The 19,320-nt window shown below is 42.2% G+C and overlaps 1 protein-coding gene across 6 annotated transcripts in view; it reads left to right on the forward strand.

Annotated features, from left to right (window-relative positions):
- Window positions 1–19,320, forward strand: part of celf4 (CUGBP, Elav-like family member 4) — a 142,125-nt gene that overhangs the window by 107,000 nt on the left and 15,805 nt on the right. For 5 of the 6 annotated variants that reach the window (XM_032549236.1, XM_032549230.1, XM_032549233.1 and 2 more), the window contains exons 3-9: window positions 6,639–6,687; window positions 14,669–14,797; window positions 15,468–15,547; window positions 15,882–16,022; window positions 17,868–18,006; window positions 18,670–18,822; window positions 19,142–19,252. In XM_032549236.1, coding sequence (XP_032405127.1) covers window positions 6,639–6,687; window positions 14,669–14,797; window positions 15,468–15,547; window positions 15,882–16,022; window positions 17,868–18,006; window positions 18,670–18,822; window positions 19,142–19,252 — 802 coding nt within the window. The remainder of the gene's footprint in view (window positions 1–6,638; window positions 6,688–14,668; window positions 14,798–15,467; window positions 15,548–15,881; window positions 16,023–17,867; window positions 18,007–18,669; window positions 18,823–19,141; window positions 19,253–19,320) is intronic. The other variant, XM_032549234.1, reaches the window with a different exon arrangement.

The raw sequence follows: 19,320 nt of genomic DNA on the forward strand, positions 1-19,320 counted from the left end.
CTCAAAAATGAAGGTTTACTGTTTTGCCGTACGTCAGGATGAAGAACAGCAGCAGGGAGGAAAGAAAGAGAAATACTCACTTTCTCCTCAGAAATCTGATAAACCCTCAGGGTGAACCAAAGTCGGATTTGGCCACTTAGCCATTAAGCAATTCTAGTTACATTTTTAATCTTTAAAGATTATTTGTAAAGAACTGGGATAAATAAACACTAATGTTGCATCATCAGAATGTATTGGATACAGGTCAGTTTGCTCATTTGTAGCCCAATTCTGCATACACTGCACACTCATGTGTCTTATTTATTTTGCTAATCAAGTATTTTGATGAACTGCGGAGATAAATTATGAGTAAAAATCAAACATCAAGAGTATTTTAAGTTAACTGTGAATCAGTATTTTAAGATTTCGATGATGTCCTTCTGATCCTCATTTGGAACAGCTGAGATCACGACCTCTGATCTTACCCAGTTTGAAATGAATTGTTTTAATATTCAACTGTTGAAGACACATAACACATTTTTCTGTGTGAAGCAGCAACCACATTTAACTGCAACTGGGCAAGGCTCCTTTTCTTAATGTTTTGAGCATTTTTAGCCTGAAAAAATTCATGAAGAATATAATAGAGATCCAAAAATAGATGGACAATCATCTAAGGTTGCCAAGTGGGAAACATAGGAATGGGAATATAGCCTAGCAAAATGACTAAATAGTCAAGGTTCAGCGCAAATCAATATATAAGTGACTGATTTTATTTGTTGTTGTTTTTTTTGTTTTTTGAGTGTGTGTGTGTGTCTCTTTCTAAAACATTTCAATACATTCCTCTATTTTTATCTACACTTTGTTACAGTAGGACTTGGAAATTGTTAGATAATATAAGTTTTGGGACCCAAAAATGTCTCTTCTGACTCTGGTACCAATCTGCTACTCATCTTGAAGCAGCGTTAAGGGAGATCCTTTAGTGTCATATGCTGCAAAACGCTTGTGTGGCTAAAAGAGAACATGTGCATGTGCTTTAGGAGCTTTAATGGACATGTAGAGGATCATCACTTGTGAAGTATTGTGAATTGAATACTTTAAAACTCGTTTCTCGGTCAAGGCTGTTCATACCTACTAAGTATTTTTTTTAGTCATTTAGTCTTTAAGCTAAAGATTTTCTATTCTCTTCACACCGGAGTCCAACTCTCCAAAAACAGGATATGGAGGGGTTATAACCATATTCTTGTTCAGCTAATGTTTCTGTTGGCAACTCTCCATCCCAAAATGAGTGTTTTGCATGCTGAGATGGTTTGGAAAGCAGCTCTGGGTTCAGTGCCAGTGGTTCGTTTGACACGAGCGCTGGCATCCCGTTACACGTAACCCGGACCTTCGTCCTCTTGCAAAGAATTCAAACGTTTGCAAAAGGCGTGTTTTAAATGTTCGCTTTTAAATGCAGCACTGTGAAAATATGTATGAACAGAGACCACAGAGAAGGAGAGGCGGGGAAAAAAAATCAACATTCAAATTGGATAGAATAACATTAAGGCAGTTGGCATGTTTTTTAAAAAGGCTTTTAGCTGCAGAATGTAAAACAGAGAGAGTTGTGACAATGGTAGAGGTGGAATATTATGAGCAGCCTTCCTTGCTTCCCTGGGAGAGTTTCATGGAGTGCTTTCTCACTGTGATAATGAAATGACCTGGCCTGCACCGCTCTGCTCTCTCTCTCAAAAACACATCTGCGAGACGAGGGTGAAAATGAGAAAATCCTGCCTCCTCTCTCGAGTTTCGTAAAGCATACTTTCAATATTCTCTTTCTCGGAGAATGATGGCAGTTTGAGTGAGTGCGGACTTCTGTGTCCTTGTGAGCTCTCTGCGACGCTCCGCCTCAGCGTGCACGCGTTACTCTGTGTGTGCGTGCATGTGTGTGTGTGAGGCTTGTGGATGCTAAAACCGCTCCGAATGACTTGTAATAAAGTGCATTTGAAGCATATTGAACATAACAGGGCAGCGTACAGAAATCCAGCTGCTTGAAATCCCATAGAGTTGTCATCGTAACAGTGTTTTCGTAACTTAATTTCTGTAGCTTTCATGCAGCGAAATCAATACAATAAGCGGTAAAACTCAGATCAAAGGCTGCAGTTTTGTCCCGTATTGAGGTTAAATCCAATAAGGTAAACTGTGGAGCCGCTGTTGAGGGGCCCTGCTAGACTCTCAGGCCGTGCCAGGCTGAATCAGAGGAGTGACTCACCAGTTTTGGTACAGCACACAGCCTGCATGCAGACTTTGTATTCCCAACCCTCCTAGTTAACGGGGGAATCTGTGGCAGAGCTGAGGCAGAGCTCTGTCATTGAGTTACATAATCAACAGAGGCGAGAGTGTGTGTGCGAGAGCGCGCGTGCAGGCCTCGTGCATTCATGAAGCTGCGACTCTCCTCACGCGGCGCGCAGAAGCCAATCTGACGCAAAGCTGCTGAAGTTGGACTTTCAGCAACTGTAGAACAATGGAGTCCATGTATGACAACGCTGGTGTTTCTAAGTTTAAAGAAAAGCATTGACAAGGATAAGAGAACAAGCAACCAGCAGGGTGTAAGGAGGTTCATCCTGCAAATTGAGCCAGTTGAGTCGGTGTTAAATCAAAAGGCTCCAGTTATTTATGTGTTGGGTGCTTCCATATTTGTATTCTGTTGTGGGTTTCCATGCGGAGGTAGCTTTTGATATGGCCAAGGCATCTTTCTACCTCAGGTGACACACCACAAAGGGATCTCATGAGACAAAAGAAAAATTGTTAGTTTTTTTTTATAAAAAGACTACTTTTGGCACTACTGGTCTTTATTTGAAAGTTGCCTGACAGGAAGGGAGCAGAGAAAAGGAAGACATGCGGCAAAAGAACCAAAGACGGGAACTCAGGATGGCTGCACCGAGGTTGATGACCTCTGTATGCTAGTCGTGTAGCGACAAAAGAAAAGTTAAAGTCAGTCTCTAACAGGTTTTCTACAGCCGATTTGAATGGCCAGTTAAGTGGCGGCGGACATGTTGACCGACGTGCCTTTCGTCTAACCTTGCAGATATATTTCCATTATAAAATCTTGAAAACCGCAGTACTTTACAGTGTGACAAGCACTGAATTTGTAATGAAAAAAAATATATGTGCTGAATTGTTGTATTGATGTCGAACATGTCCGTAGAAAATGTTCTTCAATTTACAAAAAATCACATTGATGTTTTGTTTTTTTGTTGTTTTTTTTTTACAAATTATTAAACAATCCATTGCAACAATACTTAGTCAAGTATTGTTGCAACGCTTATTTACTTAGTCAAGTATTGTTGCAATACCTGAATATTTTTATTAGCACCTGTATCAGATTACAGCTTAAACTATAGGAAGTTACTATAAAGCTTTACTCAAAAAAGATTCTGAAATTAGGAATATGAGTTGGTTTTAAAGCCGTGTGGACCAAAGCTCTCTAACCATCATCATCAGAATCGTTAGTGTCAGAAATATCACTGTCCTCTTCAGAAGCTGTAACCATTTTGTTGTATGTATAAGATTCTCATCTACGATGCTTAAAGTACGATGTGAAATATACGAACATCAGAGGTCACTGCTATTAAATAGATATAAATAGATACAAATCTGCAGCATGACAGTTCGCTGAGATTCTCCCAATGCAGGTTTGGCAGACATAGCTCAAACGTTTTCTGCCTATCTAGTCATTTAATATCAGATTACTATTTTCAGCTTATTGAATCCCATGAGTTGCGCAATAGAAAGGAGTTGTTTTGTTATTCTTTGGGGCTGCAGGAGGACAGACTGGCCCAGGGCTCCATTTAGAGAACCGCCATCGTTCCCATGCATGGATGGTTGCTTTCGTTTATTTGCAGTGCTGTGTGTTTGTGGACGGGCCAAGCTTTTGTATGCGCGCAACTTTACATACATATGTATAAACGCCCGCACCCCCCATTTCCTTTCCGTGTGGAAGGCAATTTTCTGCCCACTTGGCATTAGACGCTTCTCCTGCTCAACGCTGCCATCTGGCTTCGGCGAGCGCCGTTGCAGAATTCCTCGAGGGACCCATACGGGCGAGTCAGCGTCTGCCTTTAACAACAGTTTTGGGATCGGCCGTCCACTGGGCTGGTGCTAACTCACCCCATTATGAGCGGGATGATAAAACTGACCTTGAAGCAGTTATGGGCCTTGGGATAATGGAAACCCACTGATAGAGAGCCCATGAAACACCACTCGGGCTTTGGTGACAAAAGAAAATAATGGTTTAACCACATCGCCACGTTCTGAGCGGTATTTAAAATTTTATTAGCGGACATTTTGCACACTGGTGCTCAACTAGCAGTGACGAATTAAGGGATTCATCAATGTATCTATAATCACTGTAATTCTGCATGTTAGGAATGAAGACTTATGGTTTTAATAAAACTAGAACTAACTTTATATGATTTTTTTTTTTTTTAGTGTATTCTCCCACTGTGAAATTAAAACCAATACAGTCAGCTCCTTCATGAACTCCAGGCTGAAATCTGCACTTACATAAAATAATAAAGCAAAAGCGACCAGTGGAGAAACACAAGTAGGTCAGACTGAGGCCACAGTATTTGTATGGGTCATGGTAAAAGTGCTCATATGTATGCAGGCTTATGGGCCCCCTGGGAGCACTGGGCTGACCTTGTAGCGTACTCTGATCTATGTCCTCATCTCCCCCCTATGCCCTCTTTTCCTGATTCCTCCCTCTGTCTTCCCCCCGTTCTTTTTTTTTTTATCACCACACTTCCCTCTCCTCAAACACCTGCCTCACATGCAATCCAACTCCACCTCATTCTTTTAATGTGTTTTCTGTTTGCCTTCTACATCCCCCACTTCCCCTCTGATGACTTCCTTTATTCGCGCGCTCTCGCTTTTTTACTCATTCTAACTCCCCCTGTCCGTTTTCCTTATCCCCGCTCGTCCTTTTTTCCATATCAACAGCCAGTCTGATAAATAATGCATCACAGCACATTACAAACATTAGTAGGGTTCTCTCGGCCCGTCAAAGAGAGGGAGGAGACGAGACGGTCGGGGGAGAGGAATGGGTAGCTCCGTTTTTAAATAAGCGTTGCGGAGAACGGTCGGGTTTGATACGATCCGCCGGAGAAGGTTGGAGGTGTGGGCTGAAATGTTTCGCCCCGTGTGGACGCGCTTCGCTTCACCTTTAGACAAAGCTTGCAGCATCATAAAAATGATGACTTCATCCGCAAACTCAAAAACAAAACAAAACATATTGACAATTTGCAAAACACAGATCGCACCAGAAAATAATAATTTTTAAAAAAACTCCCAACTTTTTTCTTTTACCTTTCATCCTTCAGATTCCACCATCTCCTCCTCTCCTATGCTCTCCTCCTCCTCCTCTCCTTCCTCTCCCTCCATCCCTCCTGGCAGCGTGGCGATTGGCATTATTAAAAATTGATTGGCGGAGAGCGTTTAGCAGGGTGGCGAGGCGGAGAGGGAAATTTTGACAGGCAGGAGTGAAATGAAAGGAGAGCCTCGGCGGACACAGTGTGGAAAGGTCTCAGTGGGGGACAGAGGGGGTGTAGATGTGTGTGTGTGTGTGTGTGTGTGTGCGCGTGGGTGCGTGTGGGTGTGTGTGTGGGTGTGTGTGTGTGTAAGTACTAAAAGAAGATTGACCAGGACATTTTGTAGTGTGAACCAGCAGTTTGAGAACTAATGCAGGAGGAGTTTGTACTGTGGTGCCTGACTTAAAGCTTTCAACATTCGATGAAACGTCAATCAAGCCGAGCAATCAAGCTATGTGGCAAAAAACTAACAATCCACCTCCCCTGTACCGACGATGAAACATGGTGGTGACGACACCACGCTGTGAGGATGCCTTTCATCAGTATGTGTAGGGAAGCTGGTTGGACTTTGAAATAAATGGAGCGAAATACAGGAGAGTCATCAGAGGAAACCTGTTAGGAGCTGCAGATGAGCTGAAACTGTGTCGGAGGTTCGCCCTCCAGCTGGTTAACAAGCCTGAACATACACCCCGAGCTACAGCAGTGAGGTTTAGAGAGAGGAAGTGGGTTAGAATGGCCAAGTTAAAGAAATGACCCACGTCCAGCGTCTAGAAAGCCTTGGAAAACGGTTGCTTACAATCCTCCTCTATTCAGTCTAACTGAGCTCCAGGTATTTTCTAAAGAAAATACGGCAGAGCTTTCAGTGTCTACAGCTGCAAAACGGGTAGAGGCGTACCTTACAAAGGCTTGCATTTGAATAAATGTGTGATGGTGTGTGTGTGAATTCGTATTGATATTTAACACAGTGAATTATGATGGCACACGCATAGCTCTGCTGACCCACTCTTTTCTCTCCTCCATCGTTCCAGTCCTCCCTCTGCTGATCCCTTTCTGTCCCCCTTTCATCTCAGATCAAATAATATTTCCAGCCCATACTACCAACAAGCCATTCCCCCAATGGCCACGAGCGCTGCAGCTTTGGAGATTTCTAATACACTTAAATTGTCATTTGCTTGAGTCATTCTACGAAAGTTGTATTGAGGCTGTGAGGGGGGAGGTGGAAGCATGCAACCATTACATGATGCTAACTGGTCTCTTCTTCTTTCTCTCTTTTTGTTCCCTCTCACTCCTCTTTTTTTTTTTCTCAAACTGTCACAGATGAACAGACCAATCCAGGTGAAGCCAGCAGACAGTGAGAGTCGAGGAGGTAGTGTATGCCCTTCCTTGCTTTTTTTTTTTACTTTATTTTCCTTCCACCCTCCCTTTCTTTTTACTCCAACCTTGCTGCCTTCATACATCAGCTTCACCATTATCTGTCCCGTCGAGACGACGGCCTGCGCCTCGACGCGGGCTGACAGCGCAGCCTGGCCCCGGACCCTCCAGCGCTCAGAACTCATTATGCAAACAGACCCCCCGCGCCCGCCTCCGGCCGGCTCAGCCTGCAGCTCCTGTCTGTCGTCATATGCAACGTGAAGAAAAGCACACGTCTTGTCATGCAAGAAAACAAAGTTGCCTCCTCTGTCAAAAACACCTGTAAAAATCAGTTTGCAACAATGCAAACCCTGTTTGACTTGTGACACTGCAAAGTGCAGATTACATGAGAAGTTCTGCAGGGGTAAAAGGTGTTTTTTTGTTGTTTTTTTTCACGTGGGGAGCTTTATTTTCAGCCAAGATGGCTTAAAGGAAATTTTCTATGTCTAGACATTTGGCGACCCACTCTTGACATCAATCACACGGCTGCGCGAGATAAGACCGAAGCCATCTTTTTGTCCAGAGTGTCTCAGACCTTCAAGTGGTTAATATAATTGGCAACAAAGTGATTTTTTTCTTTCTTTTTTTTTATCCACAAGCAAGAGGGGAGAGAAACAGCAACGTAACATGGAAGTGGCTAAAGGTTGATGAGCAGCAGACGTCTAGGGAGAGAAAGTAGAGGTGTTACCCTGTAGTAAAAAAACGAAAATAACCTTTAAAGAAAGGAAGAGAGGCTGTGCAACATCCTCCTCTATTTAGTCTGCCTGCTGTCGGGGTGTGTGGAGGGTGATTGATGGAGCGGGAGAAAACTGAAGCAAGCAGCGAGCGGGAGGAAACAAAGAGCGAGCGGCAGAAGACATGCATACGCGTCTGTAAGGGAGGTCTATCTGTTCCTGTACGGATGTCCTTCCCTCACGTCTCTCATCTGTTCTCCACGCTGTGAAGTTTCAAAGCTAAACGCCGCGCCACCAGGGCACAACGTTTCACAGAGCTGAGTGGAAAAGGGGAGCGCAGTGCCTGGCGGGGCGGTTCAGACGCAACGAACGTTTCATGTTGTGTCGTGTTTCAGCCATGAGATCTGTCTTGTTTTATCTGGACGATACAAAGTAGTTCATGACTGTGAAGGGGGAGGAAAATAAACAAAAGTAAATAAATAAAGGTGGTCCCTTTACTATGAAACAACTAAATAAAATGCAGTTAAGCTTACTGCGTAAATCAGAGAAAAGTAGACTCACTAATTATAAAACCATAAAATCCACAGTAAAATTATCATTAGTTGTAGTAGTAGGAGTGGTAATTGCATTTTTATGACCTTTTGAACTTTAAGTGCCTTCTGGTCAACCTGTCTGCGTAAAAGTACGTGATTGATTGTTTTGACTTTGACTCTGAACTGTAATTTTATTTAAAAAGAGACAATGTACAATTAAATTAAGTAAATGTCGCCATGTGACGCCCTGTTCCAGATTATAACTTTTAGGCATCACATCTGCAGTCCTTTCACAGATCAAGGTAAGAAAAGAAAGTTTATAAACACTTAAAATGTTCTTCTGGCAGGATAGATCAATTTTTGTTCAGAAGTAGTTTAAAATCATGTAAAATCATTCACGTCACAATTATATAGTATTTTGTGTTGGTCTATCATAAATTAATGACCACTTTTGCACAAGAAAACATATTATTGCCAGTGTTCGTAACAAATACCTGCTGCCGTTGCCAAAAGGATTCACAACTTAATGATTTGAAAGTGGAATAAATAAAGTTCCTAATGTAGTCTGAAAATAAATGCAAATGTATTGATCGGTATAGATCAGGAATGGAGAAAAACCTGACACATTTAAAGAAATGACAGAAGTGTAAATCTATGGAGATTAAACAAAGCGCTAAAGACTGACGAGTTTAACGCCGCCTCAAAGAAGGAAAGGCTTTGTTTGCGTTGTTCCGAGTAAAACTTTCTTACAGATATCTGTTTCCTGTCTGTTCAGTAGGATAATCAAGAAAGTATTTCTTCCCTCGTTGTTCTCCCCAGTAAACACAAGTTTGAACTTTGTTTAGCTTGGACAGTGGATCCAAAGTCCAGAGCAAATCCAAATCCATCCTGTATTGAACATAAAATACTGAGTAGTTTCATCATGAATACGGATATTATAATGTTTCAAGATATTTAATTATGCATTTGGGTTTGTTTTTTTTTCAGGTAGGAATATTCATACAACAAGCAACTTCATTAAAACCCCAGATATAGGAATTGTGTATAAAAGTTTTAAATCAATGCAAATTTTCTAAAATCCAGTTTAGAATTACACATACAGGCTCACACATATACATAATGCATAACCCCACTAATATTTGGATGAATGTTATTTAGCAAGCTGAAGAGAAATCATGTTACGGTCCAGGCCTTGTTCAGGCTGAAGATTTGACCACTTTTCTTTCTTTTTCTTTGTATTTTGTTTTTTTTAGAAAGGGTAGAGAGTTCATTTAAATTGTTTGGCTTCCTGGCACCGGCTGAGATTTTAATCATGGTCCACAAATTATCAGTATGACTGAGATCAGGGCTTTTGGACCTACACAGAAAACTTAATGCAAGGCTTTCGTGATTAATTTTGATGTGTTTTGGATCGTTGTCAGGTCAGGAAACCCGGCTTTCAGGCCGTCTGGGCCAAAACCGTCAGCTTTAGATGGGAGGAGATGCTCATGATGTTCAAGACCTATCCAGGAGAAAACACCAGTACACCAGAGTCACAACCAAATGCCACACGGATAAACCAAACCCCCCACAAAGAAACATTTTCTGGTCAGATTTTGTTTCTGTTTGGTTCCAGTGACAGAGAAGTCTAGACATGCGGAGACTAGGAAAGGCTTTCAGGCCTAAGAACTCTGCATCAAATGGCAAACACGGTGGTGGTAGCGTCATGCTGAGGATCCGTTTCTCTGACAGTGATACTAATGAATTGCACAATGTGGGTGGAATAATGAAAATAAAAGACTACCTTCAAATTATTTCACTTTACCTCAGATAAACAGCTTTGTGGTTGAAATTCGGACGTAGCTCAGTGTCGCAACTGGACCATGATCCCAAACACACACATCCAAACTGGGTTTGGACCAGATAAACCAGAACAACATTAAGCTTCTGGATTGACTCCAACTTCAGCCCCATAAAAAATGAATAGATCACACTTTAAAGCAAGAGAACCGATCGATAAAAAGGAGCTTTACCGATTCTGATAAGAGGAGTGAAACCTTTGGCCAGAAATATGCCTGAGGCCTGCTGATGGCTACAAAAAAGAGTTTTACAGTGACTTGCTAGAGGATATTTATCCGAATATTTGTGTGTGCGCCTGTTGTAGTGTTTTGTAATTTTGCTCAGTCCGGGGGCCGACCGTTCCTTTACAATGTTTGTTCCAACGGAGAAACACGTCCGACTGTCCAGACAGCAAATCCAACTTACAACTGAAGATTAAACGTTGAAAATAAATATTAGTCGTAAAATAAGACATTTTTTAAACATTCTAGTAAAACTTCAGTAAACCTATCAGGAGATCAGGACGATGCACTACCTTGTACTTTCTGCACGTGTGTGAATAAGTGAGCTGCTCATAATACTCAGATTTCACCTCATATTTCCCACAAAGACGCTAAGGAGAGTCGTGTGTCTGTCTGCATAGGTGTGTGTCCTCCCACTGATATGAGGTGCACTCTTGTAAACACTCGTCGTTCCAACCCAGCCCACCCGGTGCAAGGCCGGAGTGCAGATTAGTCTTGTTGACTTGGCAAGGACGCCCTGTTAAGCACAGGCAGAGGGGGGGAACGGACGCTCGGCGCAGCCGGCGTGCGCGCGCCCTCACACTGCAAGCGCCCGCGGAGAATCTGCATCTGCACACGCGTTAATTTGCAGAGCGTGTTTTTATTTTTTCCACAGGCGATTGCTCTGCGGCTCATCAATTTCTAAACATACACATCCATTCCCCGCAAATCTGAATGTTTATGGGATGTGAGGAAAGGAAACATGTCGATGCACTCCTTTCGTCAAATGTAAGCCGGTGCTCTAGTCCGCCTTTAAAACCCAAGAATCATAGATTTGACTTGTGTTAGATTACAAGATCACTACCAGAAACTTGTGTATCAAAAACTCTGATCAGTAAATGAGTCCTAAATGTTATATTTTAATGTTATATACATTCATAACACAAATTTCAAGCATCATTTTGTGTTGTCTCGTCTAATTTCTATTAATTTTGATGATTAGAGCCGATGTAAACTCAAGATCCGGAAAAATATTTTTACTGAGACCCTTACTGAGACGGCCATTGTTCCTTTGCCCTCAATTTCCTGAATTTGCTGAATGACGTTAAAGCAGGAATTGGTAGTTTTGAGATAGTAGGCAGACGTCAAGACCTGGTGGAAAATGAAATCAGCATTTCACAAGAAGATACGATCACATTTTTTACTATATTAACCCTGTTCTTTTCTTTAATATCTTGCAAGTTTATCATTTTTGGTCAAATTTAAGAGACCTATAGACAACAAAGTAGGTTGTAAGTCTGCAAAAACTAAAGAATTACTAAAACTAATAATAGGAAAAATGTTTTTGTTTTTATTTAATACAGTTTTGCTGTTAAAACTATATAATTCTGTATTGTAAAAATTGTATATTTCCATGCAAATTAGTGTAGCCATAAGCTACACTCAAGCTGGTCTTTGACCACTGATTGAAACATAGTTTTTGATGCGCAGTTAATAACGAGCTTGTGGTTTCCACACAGAGTAAGATCCGGTGGAGCTGAACTTAGACTGCAGCTAGATTTGAGCCCAGAGAACAGGAACACCAACGCATCTGTCTTTTCTCCTGCCTGACACCTGCGACAGGTGCAATTCCTTATCTACAGGAAGTAGGATCTTCTGATTCTGAGAAAAAAGAAAAAATTGTCAGATTCATGTGACAGGTTCCGGCCATAAAATATAACGTGTTATTTTAGTTTCTTTCTCCCTTTTAGTAAACTTTCAAAAGAACCTGTGCTGTAGCTGTTACTCGCTCGCGTGTTGCAGACAGGAAATTATCTCTCAAAGCAAAAGGTCTAATAAGCGCTGTCCAACCTTCAGAAAAGAGCTCTTTATCTTCCTTTGATTTCTCTTGTATGTTATTGTCGTAGCAGTATTATATGTTGTAAAATCAGCAGGAGTGACTACCCAGATCTCAATAGAGTTAAAAAAGAAGAGCTTTTTAATGGCCTGCAACATTAAAGCACAGCCAGAAGTGGAAAGAGGGAAGCTTTGCACAGCCTGTTTGTGCTGTGGCATTATTACCGGCACAGAGTCCAGATGGTACAAAGCAAGGGGCTGCAGATGAAGTCCAGAACTAATTGAATAACCGTAGCATTTATTTACTCCAGTGCCACTGTACCAGCCTCTTCAGATGTGGAGTTGATGAACAGAAGTGAGATGGGTTAAACAATTTAATCTAGTCGAAACGTTCCCCAAAAGAGTAAAAATTAAGCAAACATTGTTGCTTCACCTTCAAATCCTTTGGACGTCTGACACCACCTGAACCTGAGAATCGACATCCTCCTCTTTCCGTGTATCACACGGGTATATAGGCTTCGCTTCCATGTCTTTATTATTTAGCATTGCTTGTGTAAGAAAAAAACGAGAAAAAAAAAGGTGCGCTGCTTTAGTGGTTTAGGTTCGTGCTGGTTTTGTGCGACGCGCACATGATGCGCGTTGGAGAGGTGGTTGTGCTCTTGCAAGTCAGGTGCAGTGATAGTTTTGTACGTCCGATCTGTCGGATATTTTTTTTTCGACATCTGCTGGTGTCAGCCAACGGGTGACCCGTCAGCTTTTAAGTTTGCGAAACCACAAAAAAAGCTAATAAACCGGCGACCCGCCAGAACTGCACACTGTAAAAAGCTCAGGCGGGATCTTAGAACAACGAGCGGTTCAAACTCCACTCATCATTTTTAGCTTACAGAAAAAGTAAACTGACCAGTAAGATTTAGGCTTTGGCGTGCCCTTTGACCCCCACAGACTCACACTGATGTGCGCTACATACAAGATGTTTTGGCACAAAAGAACTTTTTCTTCTCTCCACAATTTTGTTAATAGTAAAGAGGGTTGGATAATAAAAAAAAATACAATAACTTTTCTTTTTTTTATTTTAAGGAAAATCTGTATAGCTGCTGCTGCACCAATCCAGACTCTCAGTGACTTATGGGCAATTTAGCATCACACAGAAAAGCTCCAAAAGGGAATCAAACTTAAAACTCTGAACTAAGAACTTCTGATCACATAATAGCAATTAACCATATCTGCCATGGCAAATTATTACTGATAACTATAGTCAGTAGTCCCTAACATTAATATGATCAAGCAGCATGTAATCATATACAGTATATACGTATATAGTATATACTATTGTTATAAAGGCTGAGCCAAGAAAATGTATGTCTGTATCAAACAAGTAGCCCTTCGTGTTGCTCTGGACCCGTGAAGTAGCTCCCAGTCTCAAAAAGGTTGGTGACCCCTGGTTTAGACTCACTGCTAAAAAGCATTTTCAACAACAATAAAACGCTGTTGAGGACAGCTGATAACTTTTGGACTGGTTTTAAAGGGCATTTTGAACTACTTTCATTCCTCAGTTGTTAAATACTAATAAAACGGCAAAAGGACTTTCAAGTAAACTGGTATTATCTATCATTTAACTAGTATTCTTGAGTATCTTTCTATAAATGTTTTAAATGGCCGTTTGTTTTTTTACCTCACTGTTCGTTTTCAAATGGATGTTCAGCATCGCTAAAGTACTCTACTGCCGTCGCGCCTCTGCCTCGCGTTGCAGTGGTTATATGCTGCTTTAGGTAAATTAAATAAACGTTGTCATCCCTACAAAGAACAGCCAAATTGTTCACTATGCCAAGCCTTGTTCGGAGCAATGTAGCACGGCCCCTCAAAGAACCCAAGACCAAAAAAGGAGCTGAGAAGAATCCATTTAAAGTTAACTTTTTTTAACATGTTTGGTGTTGAAGGCTATGTTAAAAGTGGGGCTATTGTTTTTAAATAGTTGCAGATTGGCTTTCTGCACACAAATCCATCTAATAACACCGCTCACAGTGACATGGGAAAACACATTTTCTTTTAAAAATAACATCTCCTCTAGCTGTCAAATTATTTCAGTGCCCTCAATAACTGGGGCCCAGATAAGCCTGTGAGGGAGTCCATTGACAACTACACCATCTGCATTTGTTATTCCCAATTCTGCCCAACTAAACCAGGCTGCCACGGATTCATAATGTTTTGACACGTTGAAAAAATCCTGTGGCATGAGATTTGCAACTCTGAGACACCAAATGTTCGGCACTGGTACGAAACGAGCAGAAAGGCTTTTCAAATGTCTCAGCAACAACCTGATAACAACCTTGTTTTACCTCTTGCTACGCTGTGAAGACGCTCTATCTACACCGATGAAGATTTACTCCCACTGGGGTGTTCCAACTCTTGATCCATTTTGTGTTTATTTCAGCTAACAATTATCTAATCAACCTGGGGTCACTCATTAACTTTGTTTAGGCCATTACATCTTCATCACTAGATGGTCAGGAACAAATAAAACAAGACAGTGATGGCATGTCAAAATTCTGTCTCAAATCAGTAAAATGCTGAAAGTTTTACCCGTATCACGTCCTTTAGCATTTGATGGTTTACCTTAAAAAAGTGAGACCAAAATTTTCAACACTACAGCGTTTTAACTATTATATATTGCTTTTGCTGCGTTATGTAACGCACCAACGGCATGCGTGCTTGTGCATTACCTCCAGTATCAAAACTGATCCACGCTAAGGCTTTCGCTAAACCTGCCTTTGATACATTCTATGTGTATTCCTAAGGCTTCCATCTGAAGGCACATCTGATCCTCTGATCATGACCTCCTCTCCCTTTCTTTTTAGAAGACAGAAAGCTCTTTGTGGGCATGCTTAACAAGCAGCAGTCAGAAGATGACGTGCGGCGCCTCTTTGAGTCCTTCGGCTGCATCGAGGAGTGCACCATCCTCCGAGGTCCCGACGGAAACAGCAAAGGTAGAATTTGTGACAATGATGACTTTTCTTTTCTTTTCTTTTCTTACCTCTCTGACACAAGTGAGCAAGCTCATGACCACGAAAGGGAATGCAATATAAAACAACCGTTTCATTCTGCAAATTTGAACATAAGACGAACCCGAACGAAGGAAGGAAAATTAACTGAACTGCCTTGTTTAACCTCAGGCTTCATGTCCTGGTACACAAAAAATAAAAAAAGGATCGTTTCGAAATGCTCTCGGGGTGCTCCACAAGTTCACTGATAAAGTTCAGCTGTGGGTTCAGCAGCCAATCAATGAGGTTCAGTGATAACTAAGCTTGATAATTGCAGTGTGCTTGATCATTCTGAGTCCTGCATGAAGCTCCATTAACGAGGCTCAGTCAGCTCGCTTACTCAGCTGGATTTGCCCAATAATTACTGTGAACGTGACCATTCAGATTCATCAGTGACACTTGTCAGTGTGAAGCAGCGTCAGAATGCGGCGGATCCCACACTCGGTAATGGTGCCAAAGCGGCTCGTTTTGTCGAGCGTCCAGTAGTGTAACAAAAATGCAAGGAACTGGACTCCTACTCAGGTTTTTATTGTGTGTGTGTTGTTGTTACTAGAAATGCTGTTGCTTTTGTTCTCACCTTACTGGTTTTTTCTACTCTCCGGGTCTTTTTCCTCAGGTTGTGCGTTTGTAAAATACTCGTCTCACGCTGAAGCTCAGGCAGCCATCGGTGCACTACACGGCAGCCAGACGATGCCTGTGAGTATCCTGTGGATGTGAAGGGAAAGAGAGAAAGAAAACCATGAGTCACATAGACAAAACAGTTAAATAGCACTTGATTGCCTTTTTAAAGTTTTAAACTTTATTATCCCCATGGAGGAGATTTGTCCTTTGGATGTAACCCATCCTAAATTTTTCAGTGGAGTGAGCACCAACTGTAGCTCTGAGGCCACTGCCTTGGCAGGAAGCATAAAAGCACATGTGTGTGCAGCATGGGGGTGCAAGTACAAATGAAAGCTTATGTCCTCTGTCAATCGAACCACACTAACTTGTCCTGCCGGGTGTGTGTGTGTGGGTGTGGGTGGGTGTACAGGGTGCCTCGTCCAGTCTGGTGGTAAAGTTCGCTGACACGGATAAGGAGCGCACCATCCGCCGCATGCAGCAGATGGCCGGTCAGATGGGCATCTTCAACCCCATGGCCCTGCAGTTTGGAGCCTACGGAGCCTACGCTCAGGCAAGAGCCACATAGATACATTTATTTTTCTTTTCCTTCAAGAGCTATTTATGGCAAATAGTGTGTGAAACTCAAATTGTGACTATACTGTTCCCCCTTGAACCGGTTCACATTTGTCATGTTGCAACCACAACCTTTAAAGCTGCAACTTTTATAGAAAAAAATTTTGTTTTTTTTGTTAAAACCGTCATTGGGACAGTAATCTGTGAAAAGATTGTTCTTCTCCACTTCCTCCCTGTGCTACTATTGCTGCACCGCTTCCACACAAAAACAATCAACCAGAGTGTGTTAGTGCTGTCAATCATCCTCTTGTACATGCTGCTAAATGTACTAATAACTTAAGGTTAAAAGAAAACTGTTCATCCACTGTCATTGGTGCCCATGCTAACTAGACTTTGCATTTATGGCTGGCCTTGCTGTCTTGAAGAAGCTGCAGGAGCGATGGGGGGTGAGCAGCGCAAATATAAGCATGATTGATAGCAATAATAACCTTCCTCCACGCTCTGATTAGTTGTTTCTAGTTGGCACTGGGAGCACTGGGAGAATGCAGAGGAGTTTGCTTTTTTCACAGATGAACTGTTTCATACCGGACTGTCGTTTCACAACATAGTGACAGTTTCAACAAATTAGTAAAAAAAAATGTATGTTTTTAGAAGTTACATACTGCAACTTTAATGTAGTTTATTTGGATTTTAGATGGGATACTGAGGAAAAATAATAATTACACAAAATGAATTAAAAAATTAAAACTAGAAGTACGGAAATGTTTTATTTCCACCTTCCTGAGTCAGTATTTTGTGGAACTGCCTTTCGTTGCAAATACAGCTGCAAGTCTGTTGAGGGATATTTCTACCAGATCTGAAATAGAGTTAAACCCTGGTGAGACCCATTTCATTGTTATTTAGGTCGTGCTCCATTTTATTTTGTGGTGTTAGATTAAAAACATCGTCAGTGACCCCTCACATCCCCACCATGGACTGTTCTCCCTGCTGCCCTCTGGAAAGAGGTTCCGTAGCATCCGGTGCAGGTCCACCTGGTTCCGAAACAGCTTTTTCCCACTTGCCATCAGACTGCTGAACTCTTAACTGGACTGCACTCAAAAACTGGTCTCCACTTCATACCTTGCACATATACATAGCTAAATAACTTCTATTTTACTGTCATTCCTGGACTTTATATTTTATACTTATATTTATATTTTATATTGTATTTTATTTTATTCTGGAGTAACCTCAAAACATTGTCCTGAGCCGTATGCAACGAAATTTCGTTCTGTATACACCCTGTGCATGCAAAATGATAATAAAGTCAGTCTAAGTCTAAGTCTAAAGAGGCTGAAGGTTTCGACACTTTAACTTGTAAGGAATCTTGCTGGCCACGTGTCATTTTCTCTCCACTTCACGATAAATTGCCCTTCGGTGAAAGTCTATGTAACGGTAATAAAACGCATTGAATATGAGGTTTGAACATGGCAGAATGTGGCAAAAGTTCAAGGGCTGTGTATACAGCTCCGAAAGGCTCTATAAATACCAAATAATGTCCGAAGAGGAAATGGAGGTCATGTCAGATTTTCGCGTTACTATTAAAAAACAGGAGCTCTGTTTGGGGAATAGATATTTTGTAAGAATCAATACCCGGTTTCTACCTAATAGCCTCTTTTTCTTGTCTCTGCGCTGTACCTCATTTCACTTTATAGCCCTACTTCTTCCTTTTATCTGTCTTTCTCATCTCAGTGACCTCACAGACAGCGGCATTCCTTTTATTACTCTCTGCTCTGCTTTCTAATCCCATCTCCTCCCCTTCCTCCTCCGCCTCCCCTTCCTCCTCCTCATCCTCCGCCCGCAGGTGCAGCAGCAGGCGGCGTTGATGGCGTCTGTAGGACAGGGGGGCTACCTCAGTCCTATGGCGGCCTTCGCAGCAGCCCAGATGCAGCACATGGCCACCATCAATGGCCTCCCCGGAGCACCGCTGACCCCCACGTCAGGTAATAGCACTGGAGGTCAGGGGTTAAAGGTCTGTGGGGAATAGCTAGCATGGAGGTAGCATTCTTGATTCTAACAAAATAGAAGAATTTCAGGGGACTTTTTTTATGTATTAGGTGAAACTGGTCATCAGCTGTTTGTTGACGATGATCATTCACTTCAAAAGTAAACTAAATATTAAGAAAAGAAAGAACTTCCATGAAGAATAGCAATATTATTAGCACCGAGCAAGTCTCTATGACAACAATTTATTTTAAGTCTTGTCAGAGGTGTCAATAATAACCGTGGAGCCGTCGCCGAAGGTGAAAATAGAGCCACTGTAATTGGCTCAGAATGCATTAAAGCAAATGGATCAAACTTTAAGAATCCAACTGCGGCTGGGAAGATGTCGACACCTTTTTCTCTTTTTTTCCACTGCTCTGCAGGATTAGCTCAGCGACTCAGGTCTAATGGTTGTTGTGTAACCCTGAGGGTCACACGGGGCCAAGAAATCAGCCCTGACATTTAGTGTCTTCACCGGTCCACTGGACCAGCCCCTCTGACATTTTCGTGACTCGGTAGCTGGTCGAAACCAAACTTTCCCATCATGTCTTCAGGAAGAGATTAAAAAAAAAAAAAAAAACTAACAAAAAAAACAATGTTTGTCAATGTTTCTGTGATTGCAGGTGGCAGCACTCCCCCGGGCATTAGCGCCCCCACAGTGACCAGCATCCCCTCCCCCATTAGCGTTAATGGTTTTACTGGCATGCCGCCGCCCCAGGCGAACGGGCAGCCGCCGGCAGAAGCTGTCTTCACCAACGGGATCCACCATTACCCGGGTAGGTTTGATCGTCTTCGGAGCAGCCATTAAGAAGTCACAGAAACGGCAGATTTTTTTCCGTTCTATTTGCTGTGCTTGAAGATAGACACAGACCAGTTAGAAACATGGCTCCAGATTGCATATCTTACCAGCTCTAAAGCATCTTGTTAAGGGAAAATAAATGGCGTGCAGGTGAGCGCCTCTTCACCGTCCTGACGGTGCGAGTGTGAACTTGTGTGGTGAGCCGTGGCTCGTGCTTTTTTTGTTTTGTTTTTTTGTGAGGGGATGGACGAAGAAAACTCTATCTGCTTTTTCTCTTTACACTCTTGTCTCCACAGTGTTGCAGGAGGTGGTTTTTAGGGAGGACTCAGAGAAAAACGGCTTGGGCGTGGCTCCGCGGAGTTGTTTTGGGGTTCAGGGTGGCTGCTTCCTCTCCTCTCTCTCTGAAGGTAGCGCTCCTCTCCCACCCACCCTCACTCTCATCTCTCACAGGCTTGAAGCGGTCAGGAAGATCCGA

Source organism: Xiphophorus hellerii, chromosome 20 (genome assembly GCF_003331165.1).
Source record: "Xiphophorus hellerii strain 12219 chromosome 20, Xiphophorus_hellerii-4.1, whole genome shotgun sequence".
Lineage (NCBI taxonomy): Eukaryota > Metazoa > Chordata > Actinopteri > Cyprinodontiformes > Poeciliidae > Xiphophorus > Xiphophorus hellerii.